Here is a 17,538-nt window from a genome sequence, read left to right as displayed (position 1 = left end):
CATCTTTACCTCCAAGCGTTTATTCAAATTGGATATTCTTTGGATGCCGACAGCAGTCGCATAATTGGAAGACATATATTGGATTGTAACCTACAAAAACCTATTCCTGCTCTTTTCCCGCGATCCATCAAACACATTTGGTGTGTCATCATAGTGGTCTCTGATTTTTGGTCAGACTCGCTCAGGTGGAACAAATTTAAATATTTTTTTCCGCAAACAACCTTTCTTAATTTAAAACTAATCCTCGAAGTAATCATCTAGATTTTCAGAAGTATCGGTAATCTGATTACAATACTTTTGCTGGTTACAGTTCCCGTTTTTAGTAATCCCTTCCACGTAAAACGTTACTCCCCAACCCTGTAAAATAGTACAATAATGAAAAACCCTTGAATGAGTAGGCGTGTTTAAACTTTTGACTGGTACTGTATATCAAGCAAGTTTTTTTATATTCCACAGAGTCTTATCATATTAACTGTTCTGTACAGATAATGATCAGACTCACGTTACAAATGCTGGTTAACAAACAATACATTTAGTTTAGATTGTTTCACAAAAGTAGTGCGCTAGTCTTTTACTAGTCCGGTATTAGCAGACCAATATTGACTTCATCCGCATAGGCAAATGGCTACTGCAAGAAAACGTACGCTATCTGGATTTGAAGATGTGATAGATGGAAAAACAACGATTTTCAAAGACAGCGGCAAGAAGATACACGTTGCAGCCCTGATCCTAGCTAGGGGAGGCAGTAAGGGGATCCCCCTGAAGAATATAAAAGTTCTGGCCGGCGTCCCGCTCATCGGATGGGTTCTGAGAGCTGCCGTGGATTCCAAACAGTTTGACAGGTGATTCCGTTCAATCTACTATTGACTTTCCAATGTAGCTACAGTATATGGGTTTGCTCTGAGGCTGTTAATAATAACTAGCTGCAACAAATGCATGTGACGTTCTTGTTTTGCGTGCACGGATAATATTGTTCATCCTAGTGATAAAGTATATGTTGTCTATGATGATTGATGCATCTAGTCATATCTGTACATTATCAATTGTTTGTGTGTGATAAACCCATGTCAGACTCTTATTGAAATAGTTTGAAAAGAGGATGTTTGAAAATGAGCTGTCTCTGACTTTGTCTTGGCCACGCAAGACCGGATTGCATTGATGTAGCTTACTTGCAGTGGTGTACTTAAGAAAAATACTTTGCAGTATTTGCAGTACTTATGTCGTTTTTTGGGGTATCTGTACTTTACTTTACTATTTATATGTTTGAGTACTTTTACTCCACCACATTCCTAAGGAAAATAATTTACTTTTTACTCCATCAATTTTCCCTGACACCCAAAAGTACTCGTTACATGTTGAATGCTTACAAGGACATGAAAATGGTCCAATTCACACACTTATAAAGAGAACATCCTTGGTCATCCCAACTGCCTCAGATCTGGCAGACTCACGAAACACAAATGCTTAATTTCTAAGTCATGTCTGAGTGTTGGAGTGTGCCCCTGCCTATCCATTTAAAAAAAATGAAAATAATGCCATCTGGTTTGCTTAATAAAAGGAATTTGAAATTATTTATACTTTTGATACTTAAGTATATTTAAAACCAAATACTTTAAAGTCTTTTACTCAAGTAGTATTTTATCAGGTCACTTTCACTTTTACTTGAGTCACCTTTATAGAAAATATCTTTCCTTTTACTCAAGGATGACAATTGGGTACTTTTTTCCACCACAGCCTACTTGTTACAAAGCCTGAGGAATCAACTTCTTAATTTCTTTCTCCCACCAGTGTGTGGGTATCAACTGATCATGATAACATTGAGAAGGTGGCCAAGGCATGGGGAGCTCAGGTTCACCGCAGGAGCCCAGAGGTGTCCAAAGACTCCTCCAGCTCTCTCGACACTATCCAGGAATTTGCCCGATTAAACCCAGGTAAAGGGGTGAATCTCAATTGTAATTTCCTTGATTCCTCATGTCCTCACTTCTTGGCTCCTTCTCAAAATGCATTCGAGGAGGAGATCTGAGAGGAGGAACTGCAAATCTTCTGCTCCAATGTGCTGTGAGAAGGAGACAAGGAGGGAAGTGTGAGGAATCAAGATAATACAATTGTGATTTACTCAATGGCATAGCAACAGGGAAGTATCAACGTTTATTATAATTTATTGTGACAAAACCACACCCTCTTTGATGCTTCACTGTCTTTGTTAGGACTCTTAGGCAGTGCTTTGTTATAGATGCCAGCCGTTAATGGAAAATATGCAGAAGAACATATTAGCTCGACTACGGCTCTGGGGCGATATGTATCAAGCATCTCAGAGCAAGAATACTGATCTAGGATCAGACCCCCCCCCCAGCCCATGTAGTCTTATTCATTGTGTTCTTTGAGGCAAAGCTGATTGTAAATGTCACGACTTCCGCCGAAGTCGGTCCCTCTCCTTGTTCGGGCGGCGTCACTGGCCATTTCTAATTTAAAAATAATCCCAATCTGAGTAAATTGTTGCATATTAAGTATAAACAGAGTTTCAGTTGCTATCTTATTGATAATGTGAGAGTGACTATAGACAACCCATGAATAGGAATTTATCCAAATAATGTGGGACTCACTCCGTCGCTACAAATGTCAACAGTGACCATATAGGTTTATTCATATCTCATATCATATGACTATCTGGTTAAATAATGGATAAATCAAATATCTGCTGTGTTGTGTTGACTTCCTCCAGAGGTGAATGTGATCTGTCACATCCAGGCTACGTCTCCCTGCTTGCACCCCTTCCACCTGAAGGAGGCCCTGGAGTTGATCACCAATCAGGGCTTCACGTCTGTCTTCTCCGTGGCCCGGCAACACCACTTCCGCTGGCAGGAGGTCAAGAAAGAAGGTATGGGATAGCCATGTGTTATGTTTAGGGCTTTCCAGGGTAGCCTTGTGTTATGTTTAGGGCTTTCCGGGATAGACTTGTGTTATGTTTAGGGCTTTCCTGGATAGCCTTGTGTTATGTTTAGGGCTTTCCGGGATAGACTTGTGTTATGTTTAGGGCTTTCCGGGTAGCCTTGTGTTATGTTTAGGGCTTTCCGGGGTAGACTTGTGTTATGTTTAGGGCTTTCCGGGATAAACTTGTGTTATGTTTAGGGCTTTCCGGGATAGACTTGTGTTATGTTTAGGGCTTTCCGGGGTAGACTTGTGTTATGTTTAGGGCTTTCCAGGATAGCCTTGTGTTATGTTTAGGGCCTTACACGTAGGTTTGTTTTCCCGGACACAGATTAACCCTATTCCTGGATTTAAAAAAAGGTAAATGGAGAATCTCCATTAAATTCTTTGTAGTCTAGGATTAGGCTTAATCTGTGCCTGAGGAAAAACTGTCCCTTACTTAATAAGTTGTGTCAGGAGTTTGCCCTGGCCACATCAACATAGCCAGGAAAAACTTGAGTAGCCTAGATATGTTGTATTTGAAAACGCCTACCCAATATAGCTTGTAGATGCTAATAGATGCTAATGCTCAATGATAATGAATTGTTTATATAGGGCCTTTCACAAGCACAATACATGGAAGTCATCCCATCCACCACCAATCACTGTGTATCACAATAGAGAGATGAGGGGTGTTTAGACAAGTACGTCTTTTCTTCTCTGGACAAGGAAAATCTAATCCAATCAAATGTTATTGGTCACACACATATTTAGTAGACGTTAAACCTTTTAGGGCTAGGCGTCCCGCTAGCGGGACAACTTCCGGTGAAACTGGAGGGCGCAATTCAAATAAATAATCATACAAATTATGGATATTAAACATTTAGGTACATATAAGTGTCCTATATTGGTTGAAAGTTTAAATTCTTGTTAATCTAACTGCACTGTCCGATTTACAGTAGCTATTACAGCGAAAACATGCCATGTGATTGTTTGTGAACGGTGCCCCAAATCAAAATATATTTCCACCGGCACAGGTTTCATGAATTCACAAATAGCGATTAAATATTCACTTACTTTTTGAAAATCTTCCTCTGATTTGTCATCAAAAGGGTCCCAGCTATAACATGTAGTGTCATTTTGTTAGATAAAATCCTTCTATATATCCCAAAAAGTTGGCGCCATCGATTTGAGTAATCCACTCGTTGAACATGTAGAGAAAGGAATCCGAAAATCTACCCCTAAACTTTGTTTCAACAAGTCAAAATACGTTTCTATTTTCTCCTCAGATACCCTAAAATGTAATCAAACTAAAATATTTCTTACGGAAAGGAGTATGTTCAATAGGAAACTGATTTTAGCAGGTGCGTCCTGTCTTCATGGCGCACAAACACGAGTTTCCAAGACTATGTCCCTGTACTAAAACTGTTACTTCTTCATCGTTTTTGAAGTTACTAGTCTGAAACCTTGAACATAGACTGCTGACACCCTGTGGAAACCATAGGAATTATGACCTAATATTGCCATTCAAAGGGTTAGGGTTAGGGATAGCGTTAGGGTTAGATTCTGGTTGGTTTTTCTTTGGATTTTCTCCTACCATATCTATTATGTTATGATCTTCTACATTATTTTAACATTTCTACAAACTTCAAAGTGTTTACTTTCCAATGGTACCAATTATATGCATATCCTGGCTTCAGGGCCTGAGCCACAGGCAGTTTACTTTGGGCACGTCATTCAGGATGAAATTGAGAAAAAAGTTGCCGAGCCCCAAAATGCAGGTGTAGCAAAATGCATGTGTTCCAAACTCCAAAAGTGAAGTAGTATCTAACAATTCACAATAATACACACAAATCTTAAAGTAAAAGAATGGAATTCAGAAATATCTAAATATTAGGGTGAGCAATGGCTGAGTGGCATTCACTAAAATACAGTAGAGTACAGTATATACAGTGAGGGAAAATGTATTTGATCCCCTGCTGATTTTGTACGTTTGCCCACTGACAAAGAAATGATCGATCTATAATTGTAATGGTAGGTTTGAACAGTGAGAGACAGAATAACAACAAAAAAATCCTGAAAAACGCAAGCCAAAAATGTTATAAATTGATTTCCATTTTAATGAGGGAAATAAGTGTTTGACCCCTCTGCAAAACATGACTTAGTACTCGGTGGCAAAACCCTTGTTGGCAATCACAGAGGTCAGACGTTTCTTGTAGTTGGCCACCAGGTTTGCACACATCTCAGGAGGGATTTTGTCCCACTCCTCTTTGCAGATTTTCTTCAAGTCATTAAGGTTGGGAGGCTGACGTTTGGCAACTCAAACCTTCAGCTCCCTCCACAGATTTTCTATGGGATTAAGTTCTGGAGACTAGCTAGGCCACTCCAGGACCTTAATGTGCTTCTTCTTGAGCCACTCCTTTGTTGCCTTGGCCGTGTGTTTTGGGTCATTGTCATGCAGGAATACCCATCCATGACCCATTTTCAATGCCCTGGCTGAGGGAAGGAGGTTCTCACCCAGGATTTGACGGCACATGGCCCCATCCATCATCCCTTTGATGTGAAGTTGTCCTGTCCCCTTAGCAGAAAAACACCCCCAAAGCATAATGTTTCCACCTCCAAGTTTGACGGTGGGGATGGTGTTCTGGGGTCATAGACAGCATTCCTCCTCCTCCAAACACGGCGAGTTGAGTTGATGCCAAACAGCTCCATTTTGGTCTCATCTGACCACAACACTTTCACTCAGTTGTTCTCTGAATCATTCAGATGTTCATTGGCAAACTTCAGACGGGCATGTATATGTGCTTTCTTGAGCAGGGGGACCTTGCAGGTGCTGCAGGATTTCAGTCCTTCGCGGCATAGTGTGTTACCAATTTTTTCCTGGTGACTATGGTCCCAGCTGCCTTGAGATCATTGACAAGATCCTCCCGTGTAGTTCTGGGCTGATTCCTTACCGTTCTCATGATCATTGCAACTCCACGAGGCGAGATCTTGCATGGAGCCCCAGGCCAAGGGAGATTGACAGTTCTTTTGTGTTTCTTCCATTTGCGAATAATCACACCAACTGTTAACACCTTCTCACCAAGCTGCTTGGCGATGGTCTTGTAGCCCATTCCAGCCTTGTGTAGGTCTACAATCTTGTCCCTGACATCCTTGGAGAGCTCTTTGGTCTTGGCCATGGTGGAGAGTTTGGAATCTGATTTGATTGATTGCTTTCGTGGACAGGTGTCTTCTATACAGGTAACAAACTGAGATTAGAAGCACTCCCTTTAAGAGTGTGCTCCTAATCTCAGCTCGTTACCTGTATAAAAGACACCCGGGAGCCTTAAATCTTTCTGATTGAGGGGGTCAAATACTTAATTACCTCCTTAAAATTCAAATCAATTTATAACATTTTTGACATGCATTTTTCTGGATTGTTTTGTTGTTATTCTGTCTCTCACTGTTCAAATAAACCTACCATTAAAATTATAGACTGATCATTTCTTTGTCAGTGGGCAAACGTACAAAATCAACAGGGGATCAAATACTTTTTCCCTCACTGTACATGTGAAATGAGTAAAACAGTATGTAAACATTATTAAAGTAACTAGTGGTCCATTTAAAGTGACCAGTGATTTCATGTCTATGTATATAGGGCAGCAGCCTCTAAGGTGCAGGGTTGAGTAACCGGGTGTTAGACGGCTAGTGATGGCTATTTAACAGTCTGATGGCCTTGAGTTAGAAGCTGTTTTTCAGTCTCTCGGTCCCTGCTTTGATGCACCTGTACTGACCTCGCCGTCTTGGATGATAGTGGGGTGAACAGGCAGTGGCTCGGGTGGTTGTTCTTCTTGATGATATTTTTGGCCTTCCTGTGACATCGGGTGCTGTAGGTGTCCTGGAGGGCAGGCAGTGTGCCCCCGGTGATGCGTTGGGCAGACCGCACCACCCTCTGGAGAGCCTTACGGTTGTGGGTGGAGCAGTTTCCGTACCAGGCGGTGATACAGCCCGACAGGATGCTCTCAATTATACATCTGTAAAAGTTTGTGAGGGTCTTAAGGGCCAAGCCAATTTCTTCAGCCTCCTGAGGTTGAAGAGGCGCGGTTGCGCCTTCTACACACTGTCTGTGTGGGTCGACCACTTCAGATTGTCAGTGATGTGTACGCCGAGAAACTTGAAGCTTTTCACCTTCTCCACTGCGGTCCCGTCAATGTGAACAGGGGCGTGCTCTCTCTGTTGTCTCCTGAAGTCCACGATCAGCTTCTTCGTTTTGTTGACGTTGAGGGAGAGGTTATTTTCCTGGCACCACTCCACCAGGGCCCTCACTTTCTCCCTGTAGGCTGTCTCGTCATTGTTGGTAATCAGGCCTACTACTGTTGGGTCGTCTGCAAATGTGGTGATTGAGTTGGAGGCGTGGCCACGCAGTCATGGGTGAACAGGAGTAAATACGGGGGCTGAGCACGCACCCTTGTGGGGCCCCTGTGTTGAGGATCAGGGAAGTGGAGGTGTTGTTTCCTACCTTCAACACCTGGGGAAGGCCAGTCAGGAAGTCCAGGACCCAGTTGCACAGGGCGGGATTCAAGACCCAGGGCCTCAAGCTTAATCATAGTATTAACCCTAGTTAGACCCTATTAACTGATATTGATTATTTTGCTCCCTCCTCTTCAGGTAGTGTAGCCACTAAGCCACTGAACCTTGACCCGTCTAACAGGCCCCGGAGACAGGACTGGGATGGAGAGCTGTGTGAGAACGGATCTTTCTACATTCATACCAGAGCGACAATAGAGAAAGGCCTGCAGGTAACTGGCACTATACCCCATCGGGGCCCATAGTCACAAAGTGTTTCAGGATAGGATTGTTGATCTAGGATCAGTTTTCCCTTTTCTATCATTATTAATGAGATTGTATGGGCAGGGAGGACCTGATTCTAGATCAGCACTTCTATCCTGAGATGCTTTATGAATAGTGGTCCTGATGTGCATGTCTGCTGCTGGAGGTGAACCCTATTTTCCTCGGCGGATCAATAATGTTTAGTCATTCAGTGGATGTGAGCTTGACAAGAGACAAAAGACACACTGAGAAATCGACTTACTGATCTATAATTCTAGATATTCTATTGTCAACAGCCGTTGTTTCAAATGATAATTGAAATCCCCTTTCTCTTGCTTTGTCTTTCTCAGGGGGGAAAGTGGGCTTACTATGAGATGCTGCCAGAGTACAGTGTGGATATTGATGTGGATATCGATTGGCCCGTGGCAGAACAGAGAGTACTGAGGTAGTCTGAAGTCACTGACTCAGAGCTTCTCTCTCTCTCTCTCTCTCTCTCTGTGTTTACTTAAACAAACTTAATCGGTGTCCCTTCCACAGGACGGTTGAGCTAACATAGGCTAACGGAATTAGCATAAGGTTGTAAGTAACGAGAACATTTCCCAGGACACAGACATATCTGATATTGTCAGAAAGCTTCAATTCTTGTTAATCTAACTGCACTGTCCAATTCACAGTAGCTATTACAGTGAAATAATGCCATGTTATTGTTTGAGGAGAGTGCACAATTTTGAACATGAAAAGTTATTAATAAACAAATTTGGGCAGTCATGATACAACATTTTGAACAGAAATGCAATGGTTCATTTGGATCAGTCTAAAACTTTGCACATACACTGCTGCTATCTAGTGGCCAAAATCTAAATTTCACCTTGGCTGGAATAATACATTATGGCCTTTCTCTTGCATTTCAAAGATGATGGTAAAAAAAAAATACAAAAGAACGGTTGTTTTTTTCTTTGTATTATCTTTTACCAGATCTATTGTGTTATTTTGTCCTACATTCCTTTCAAATGGTAACAAGAATATGCATATTGTTGCTTCAGGGCCTGAGCTACGGGCAGTTAGATTTGGGTATGTCATTGTAGGCGAAAATTTAAAAAAAGGGCAGATCCTCAAGAGGCAACACAATAAACATTGATGTAACACAGAGGAGTCATTATACAAATGCATTTCCCTGTGTGTTCTGGTATGACAACTGCTTGGCATTCGACCACAAGGCGCTACGAAGGGTAGTGTGTATGACCCAGTACATCACTAGGTCCGAGCTCCCTACCATCAAGGAAGTTTATACCAGTCGGGGTCAGAGGAAGGCCCTAAAAATGGTCAAAGTCTCCAGCCACCTAAATCATAGACTGTTCTCTCTGCTACTGCACTGCAAGTCTGGAAACAACAGGAACGCCAAGCTATAAGACTGCTAAATAGTTGGTTAAATAGTAAACCAATAGCTACTTGGAATATCTGCAATGACCATTTTTGAAATAATCTCTTTTGACTCATCACATGATGTTTATCTAGCCCGTTGTCCTCGTCACTTTATCCTTACCTATATGTACATATCTACCTCAACCACCTCGTATCCCTGCACATTGACTCTGTACTGGTAGCCAAGTCATCATTACTCATTGTGTATGTATTACTTGAGTTCATTTTTACTTTTTTTTTGTCTCTCTCTCTGCAATGTTGGGAATGGCCCGTAAAAGTGAGCATTTCACCTTTAGTCTACGCCAGTTGTGTGACAAATAAGATTTTTTGATACAATTGTATTTGATTTGTTCCTCTCCAGGTTTGGTTACTTTGGCCTGGACAAGCCTGAGGTGGTGCGTCTGCTGCTGTGTAACGTCTCGGGCTGTCTGACTGACGGCAACGTCCTCATCTCTGTCTCTGGAGAGGAGATGGTCTCTGTCAACAGCAGAGATACCACGGGTATCCGCATGCTGCAGGGAGAGGGCGTGGAGGTACGTCGACTGTAGATATAGAACATATAGGACATACACCAAAGAGGGAAAGGAGATACGGTGCAAAGATAACGTGATGAATACGGATGATGGAAGATTGACGTCGATTCGTCGTTGGAATTTAAAAGATCACGTGGTAACAGCAAATAGTGACAGACAGGCTTTACTTAATTTTTTTATATATTTTTTTTTACAGTTGAAAGAGAATCCCAATCATGTGATTACTGCTTCCACAAATACATGTGTTGTCTATGTTGTAATAGAAATTTCCAGGTGAACAAAAAGGAGAGCGTTGGTAAAGTCAATCAAAAATATATCGGTTTTATTACAAGTTGCAACAGGGAGACACCATGCAGCCCAGTAGCAGAGAAAATGTCTAACTGACCTCTTGGAGACGGGACCTTTCTATCCTAATCAGACAGCACCACATGTTCAGTAAACAACAACACCAGAAAGACTTGTAGGAAGACAAAACAAAAAGGCAGCGACTGTCAGCTGATACAGAATCACAGTGTTCACAGAATGTCATCAGTACAATACAACAGTGAATAATCAGCGTGTCCTTGTACATCCCGTCTGGCGTCAACCACTATCAACAGATATGAGAATAATCCATAACATTCAGTATCAAGTCTAGTGACCATCAACCTGCACCTTGAGTGTCACAAACAGAACATATTGTGTATTACAGGAACTCAAAATATGCTAAACATTGTGTTGATCACTCTAAACTAAAGATGAACTTTAGTCATCTTAAATGTCCCAATTACATATGAAGAAGGAGAGACAATTCATTGTTTTGATAGTGAAGTTACAGGTCATCCATACTGAACAGGGGCGGCAGGTAGCCTAGTGGTTAACCGAAAGGTTGCTGGATCGAATCCTCGAGCTGACAAAGGTAAAAATCTGGTGCTCTGTCCCTGAACAAGGCAGTTAACCCACTGTTCGGTAGGCCGTCATTGTAAATTAGAATTTGTTCTTAACTGACTTGCCTAGTTAAATAAATAAAAATAGGGGGACTGTGATCTGGACCCAGAACGGGGTCAGTACAGACTGGGGTTCTGACCGAGTTTTTAAAATAATAATTATATGAATATAAATACAGTTTGGGGGGAGGGGTACATTTTGTCAGGATTTGACTCATGGTATGATCTGAACACACATAAGACATGGAACATGTGTAGAATTGCAGGCAAAGAGTTTTAAAACGACACATTTTTCTCTCTGCCAACAGGAGGGGTGCGAACAGTTTGGGGTTGCGAGGTAGAGGTTTGTTAATATGCTGATAAATGACAATATCCATCCGAACCTTTGCCATCTCGGAAATTTGTGTGACCAGACCTTCTGAAATAGTATTAGAATATGACTTTATTTTTCCAGAAGACACTTCAGTTGTGGCAAGTCAGATAAGATAAAGATATATAGTGAACCAAAAAAATGGCAACATTCACACGACAGATACAAATTCTTAGAGGATATATATACACACACAGGCTACTATTTACTCTAGCTGTCATGTGTATCGTGTTTCAGGAGGAGACCCAGATGCAGACAGTGTCGAAGTAACACCGTTTATTACTAGAACAGGGGGCAGGCAAAACGACAGGTCAAGGGCAGGCAGAGGTCAGACATCCAGATCAGAGTCTAAAAAGGTACAGAACGGCAGGCAGTCTTGGGGTCAGGCAGAGGTCAATAATCAATTTTTTCAGTTTTACAGCAAATTTCCTTCAATTCTACACGTTTTGCAATAGGGTGGAGGCAAATGTTTGCCGTTTTTTAATGATAACTGATGAGCCATCGGCCCACCCCGGTTGTTAGTTGGACCATGCTCACCACAAGTTTAGAAAGCTGGCTGCTAGACTAACTTAATGATCTTTAAAAAAAATGTAAATTACTGACTTGGGTTAATTGAGTGACTACTGATACACAACCAAATTTTGAAATTGTACCTTGTGTATTCTATTATTCTAACTCTCAACAAGAAGTTAAGATCCCGAGTCCCCCCCCCCTAAAAAAAACACAAATCAGAGCTTGCATAGAACATTTAGACATTAAATCAAGTGTTTTATGCTGTCTCCTCCAGGTGATCCTGATCTCGTCCAGTGAGGACCTGACCAAGGCCTTGGCTGACAAGCTGTCCCAGAGAACGGGCTGCGAGGTCAGACAGCTGGGCAAGGACATCCAGGGTGAGGTCAAAGCCATGATGGACGACAGGGATCTGGGCTGGAAGGAAGTCGCCTATATGGGTAAACTCACTATTCTTTTCACTTAACTGACTACTACTACTAATATTACTATTACATTTACTTGTTTAGTGATCATTTGTAAAGTGGCTCTCTATTTGCCTTCTGCATGTAGGTTAGGCTACCACTGCAGAAAACTACTGGCATTGTTCTGAGTTCATGTCACTGTCAGTCAATTGATATTTATGGGCAATGTGGGAAGGGTGATGTCAGCTGTCAAGTCCTGGAGAAATTGAGATTCAATTTAAAATTAATACATTTCTATACTGAACAGAAATATAAACCTAACATGTATAGTGTTGGTCCCATGAAACATGAGCTGAAATAAAAGATCCCAGATATTTTCCATATGTACAAAATGTTTATTTCTCTAAAATGTTGTGCATAAATTTGTTTTACATCCCTGTTAGGGAGCATTTCTCCTTTGCCAATATAGTCCATCCACCTGACATGTGTGGCATATCAAGAACCTGATTTAAACAGCATGATTGTTACACAGGTGCACCTTGTCCTGGGGATAATAAAAGGCCACTCTATGTGCCGTTTTGTAACAAGTTTTCTCAGGTTTTGTGGGAGCGTGCAATTGTCATGCTGACTATAGGAATGTCCACCAGAGCTGTTGCCAGAGAATTGAATGTTAATTTCTCTACCATAAGCCGCCTCATCTAGCACATCCAACTGTCCTCACAACCGCAGACCGCATGTAACCACGCCAGCCCAAGACCTCCACATCCAGCTTCTTCACCTTCGGGATTATCTAAGAACAGCCTCCCGGACAGCTGATGAAACTGTGGGTTTGCACAACCAAATAATAGTTGCACAAATTGTCAGAAACCGTCTCAGGGAAGCTTATCTGCTTGCTCGTCATCCTCACCAGGGTCTTTACCTGACTGCGGTTTGGCGCCGTAACCGACTTCAGTGGGTAAATGCTCACCTTCAATGTCCACTGGAACGCTGGAGAAGTGTGCTCTTCACGGACAAATCTCTGTCTTTATTTCAATTGACTGATTGCCTTATATGAACTGTAGCCTCAATTGTTGCATGTTGCGTTTATTTTATGTTCAGTGTATGATTTCAGTCATTTGTTTTTAAGACTTCCCTGAACCCAAAATTGGAAACTGTTCATAAAAAAAATCTTTCTATTATTTCCTTAAATCATGTAATGTTTTTGCATATTTTATCCATGTTGTGTTTTTGCAACATACTAATCATCCTATGAATACTTCCAGAACCACCTTATGGACACTTTAATAGATAAACAAACTCATCTCACCCCTCCTACAGGTAACGATGCACCAGATGTTGACTGTCTGAACCTGGCTGGGCTGAGTGCAGTACCCCAGGATGCCCCAGTGGTGGCAATCAATGCTGCTAAATACTCCTGCCACAATGTTGCAGGCCTCGGGGCTGTGAGGGAGTTTTCGGAACTCATCCTGCTGCTCAAGAAGAAGGCCAAGTCTTAGATGGAACAGGACCACATCCACAGAGATACATTCTAAACTCTAGAATGTGTTCTAAAGTCACAGAGATACATTCTAAACTCTAGAATGTGTTCTAAAGTCACAGAGATACATTCTAAACTCCAGAATGGGTTCTAAAGTCACAGAGATACATTCTAAACTCACAGAGATACATTCTAAACTCCAGAATGTGCTCAAACTCTAATCTGGCTCAGATATGTTCTAAACAAAGAGTTGCATTCTTGAAGCCTGAGTGCCAGTCTGTTTTTACTCGCTTGCCAGATCCTTGTCATTCCAAACATATTTGGCATTACAATTCCAAAAAGAGTTAACTAGAGAGCAGAAACAGACGGGTACTCAGGCTATTTTATTGAGGACTATCAGACAAACCTTGAACTCGTGCCTGTGCTAAAGATTAGGCTAAATGACCTTGAAGCTTATTGACAATCCTCAATACTTTCTCTGGAGTATTTACTCACTTTCATTAACTTAGCTCAGGCTGAGGTGTTTTTTACAGGTTGTCAGATCGAGGTAGTTTTAGTTTTACAGGTAGTGTTGACAAATACAGTCAGTGTGTGTATAGATATATATTAGTATATACACTGCATGCACAATTTAGGCAAGTGAGTATTCTGATATTATTATTTCAATGCACATTTTCCAACTCCAAACCATATAAACTTGAATGCTTATTGGATTTAATCATATTTGTGTAATGAGGGAGGATGTGGCGAAAGTGAATAACACCTTATAAACTCAGCAACAAAAAAAAGGAACGTCCTCACTGTCAACTGCGTTTATTTTCAGCAAACTTAACATGTGGAAATATTTGTATGAACATAACAAGATTCAACAACTGAGACAAACTGAACATGTTCCACAGACATGACTAACAGAAATGGAATAATGTGTCCCTGAATAAAGTGTGTGTGTGGGGTCAAAATCAAAAGTAATAGTCAGTATCTGGTGTGGCCACCAGCTGCATTAAGTACTGCAGTGCATCACCTCCTCATGGACTGCACCAGATTTGCCAGTTCTTGCTGTGAGATGTTACCCAACTCTTCCACGAAGGCACCTGCAAGTTCAGTCTGAGCACTGATGGAGGGATTGTGGGTTCCTGGGGTAACTCAGGCAGTTGTTGTTGCCATCCTGTACCTGTCCCGCAGGTGTGATGCTCGGATGAACCGATCCTGTGCAGGTGTTGTTACACATGGTCTGCCACTGCGAGGACGATCAGCTGTCTTCCTGTCTCCCTGTAACGCTGTCACAGTACGGACATTGCAATTTATTGCCCTGGCCACATCTGCAGTCCCGTGCCTCCTTGCAGAATGCCTAAGGCACCCTTTACAATGTTTAAACCCTTGCAATGAAGATATGTGAAGTTATTTTGATTGTTACGAATTATGTTTGAAAGACAGGGTCCTGAAAAAAGGGACATTGATTTTTTTGCTGAGTTTATCAAAAGTGTGCATAATTATTAGGCAGCTTCTTTACCTCAGGTAAAATGGGCCAAAAAAGAGATGTAACTGACACTGAAAAGTCCAAAATTGTAAAATGCCATTCAGACGGATGCAACATTCTTGAAATAGCTTAACTATTGAGGCATGACCACCGGACAATCAAACGGTTTGTTTGCGAATAGTCAACTGGGGCGCAAAAAAACGCATGGAGGAGAAAAGGTGCAAATTAACTGCAAAAGACTTGAGAAGAATTAAACATCAAGCTACCAGGAACCCACTCTCCTCCAGTGCCACCATATTCCAGAACTGAGAAGAATTAAACATCAAGCTACCAGGAACCCACTCTCCTCCAGTGCCACCATATTCCAGAAATGAGAAGAATTAAACGTCAAGCTAATAGGAACCCACTCTCCTCCAGTGCCACCATATTCCAGAACTGAGAAGAATTAAACATCAAGCTACCAGGAACCCACTCTCCTCCAGTGCCACCATATTCCAGAAATGAGAAGAATTAAACGTCAAGCTAATAGGAACCCACTCTCCTCCAGTGCCACCATATTCCAGAAATGAGAAGAATTAAACGTCAAGCTACCAGGAACCCACTCTCCTCCAGTGCCACCATATTCCAGAACTGAGAAGAATTAAACATCAAGCTACCAGGAACCCACTCTCCTCCAGTGCCACCATATTCCAGAACTGAGAAGAATTAAACATCAAGCTACCAGGAACCCACTCTCCTCCAGTGCCACCATATTCCAGAAATGAGAAGAATTAAACGTCAAGCTAATAGGAACCCACTCTCCTCCAGTGCCACCATATTCCAGAACTGAGAAGAATTAAACATCAAGCTACCAGGAACCCACTCTCCTCCAGTGCCACCATATTCCAGAAATGAGAAGAATTAAACGTCAAGCTAATAGGAACCCACTCTCCTCCAGTGCCACCATATTCCAGAACTGAGAAGAATTAAACATCAAGCTAATAGGAACCCATTATCCTCCAGTGGCACCATATTCCAGAACTGCAACCTACCTGGAGTGTCCAAAAGTACAAGGTGTCAAGTGCTCAGAGACATGGCCAAGGTCAAGTAGGCTGAAACACGACCACCACTGAATATGATTCACAAGTTGAAGCATCAAGATTGGGCAAAGGTATACCTGAAGACAGGTTTTAGGGTCAGATTACATGAGAGTGAATGTTGATGGACCAGGTGGATGGGCACGTGGCTGGACCAGTAATGGACACAGGGCACCACTTCGAGTCAGGCACCAGCAAGGTGGAGGAGGGGTACTGGTATGGGCTGCCATCATTAAGGATGAGGTAGTTGGACCTTTTTGGGTTGAAGATGGACTGAAACTCAACTCCAAAACCTGCTGCCGGTTTCTGGAAGATTCTTTCTTCAATCAGTGGTACAGGAAGAAGTCCTCAGCATTCAAGAAGGCCATGATCTTCATGCAGGACAATGCTCCTTCACATGCATCCAAGTACTCCACTGCTTGGCTAGCCAGCAAGGGCCTCAAAGATGCCCGAATAATGACCTGGCCCCCTTCCTCACCTGACCTCTTGATACTCCCCATCCCGGATCCGGGATCGTGAATAAAGCCTCAGGCTCATTAGCATAACGCAACGTTAACGATTTCTGAAAATCGCAAATAAAATGAAAATAATGTGCCTGCTCTCAAGCTTAGCCTTTTCTTAACAATACTGTCATCTCAGATTTTCAAAATATGCTTTTGAACCATAGCAAATCAATCATTTGTGTAAGAGTATTGCAAGCTAGCTTAGCATTTTGCGTAGCATTTAGCACGCAACATTTTCACAAAAACCAGATAACCAAATAAATAAAATAATTTACCTTTGAAGAGCTTCGGATGTTTTCAATGAGGAGACTCTCAGTTACATAGCAAATGTTCAGTTTTTCCTGAAAGAATCTTTGTGTAGGAGAAATCGCTCCGTTTTGTACATCACATTTGGCTACCGAAACGAACCGAAAATTCAGTCACCAAAACGTCAAACTTTTTCCGAATTAACTCCATAATATCGACCGAAACATGGCAAACGTTGTTTAGAATCAATCCTCAAGGTGTTTTTTCACATATCTCTTCATTGATATGCAGTTCGTGGAAGCCTGCTTTCCCCTCAGAATCGCATGGAAAAATACCAGCAGCTGAAAATTACGCACCAATTTCGACGGAGGACACCGGGCGGACACCTGGAAAATGTAGTCTCTTATGGTCAATCTTCCAATGATATGCCTACAAATACGTCACAATGCTGCAGACACCTTGGGGAAACGACAGAAAGGGCAGGCTCATTCCTCTCGCATTCACAGCCATATAAGGAGACAATGGAAAACGGAGCCTCAAAAATCCTGCTGATTTCCTGGTTGCCGTTTCATCTTGGTTTTGCCTGTAGCCCCCGTTCTAGGGCACCCACAGACAATATCTTTGCAGTTCTGGAAAATTCAGAGTGTTTTCTTTCCAAAGCTATCAATTATATGCATAGTCGAGCATCTTTTTGTGACAAAATATCTTGTTTAAAACGGGAACGTTTTTCATCCAAAAATGAAATTGCGCCCCCAGAGTTTCAAGAGGTTAAATCCTATTGAGAACTTGTGGGCCCTTCTCAAATGTGAGATTTACAGTGAGGGAAGAGAATACACCTCTTTGAATGGCATTTGGGAGGCTGTGGTTGCTGCTTCAGT

At 41.9% G+C, this 17,538-nt stretch overlaps 1 protein-coding gene across 1 annotated transcript; it reads left to right on the top strand.

Annotated features, from left to right (window-relative positions):
• Positions 1-466: 466 nt before the first annotated feature.
• LOC135507746 (N-acylneuraminate cytidylyltransferase-like) lies at positions 467-16,578 on the top strand. Its single transcript, XM_064927360.1, has 8 exons — positions 467-842; positions 1,789-1,931; positions 2,723-2,878; positions 7,555-7,685; positions 8,067-8,161; positions 9,500-9,671; positions 11,755-11,917; positions 13,199-16,578. The coding sequence occupies exons 1-8, from the start codon at positions 622-624 to the stop codon at positions 13,375-13,377; spliced, it is 1,260 nt and encodes a 419-aa protein (XP_064783432.1). The 5' UTR covers positions 467-621; the 3' UTR covers positions 13,378-16,578.
• Positions 16,579-17,538: the final 960 nt, after the last annotated feature.

This window comes from Oncorhynchus masou, chromosome 21 (genome assembly GCF_036934945.1).
Source record: "Oncorhynchus masou masou isolate Uvic2021 chromosome 21, UVic_Omas_1.1, whole genome shotgun sequence".
Lineage (NCBI taxonomy): Eukaryota > Metazoa > Chordata > Actinopteri > Salmoniformes > Salmonidae > Oncorhynchus > Oncorhynchus masou.
This window is presented reverse-complemented; position numbering and strand designations above follow the sequence as displayed.

Excerpts from the sequence above, each read along its gene's own strand:
- LOC135507746 (XM_064927360.1), top strand. The coding sequence starts at position 622 with ATGGCTACTGCAAGAAAACGTACGCTATCTGGATTTGAAGATGTGATA. Across the intron at positions 7,686-8,066 it reads CAATAGAGAAAGGCCTGCAG|GGGGGAAAGTGGGCTTACTA; the intron begins GTAACTGGCACT and ends TGTCTTTCTCAG. Across the intron at positions 8,162-9,499 it reads GCAGAACAGAGAGTACTGAG|GTTTGGTTACTTTGGCCTGG; the intron begins GTAGTCTGAAGT and ends GTTCCTCTCCAG.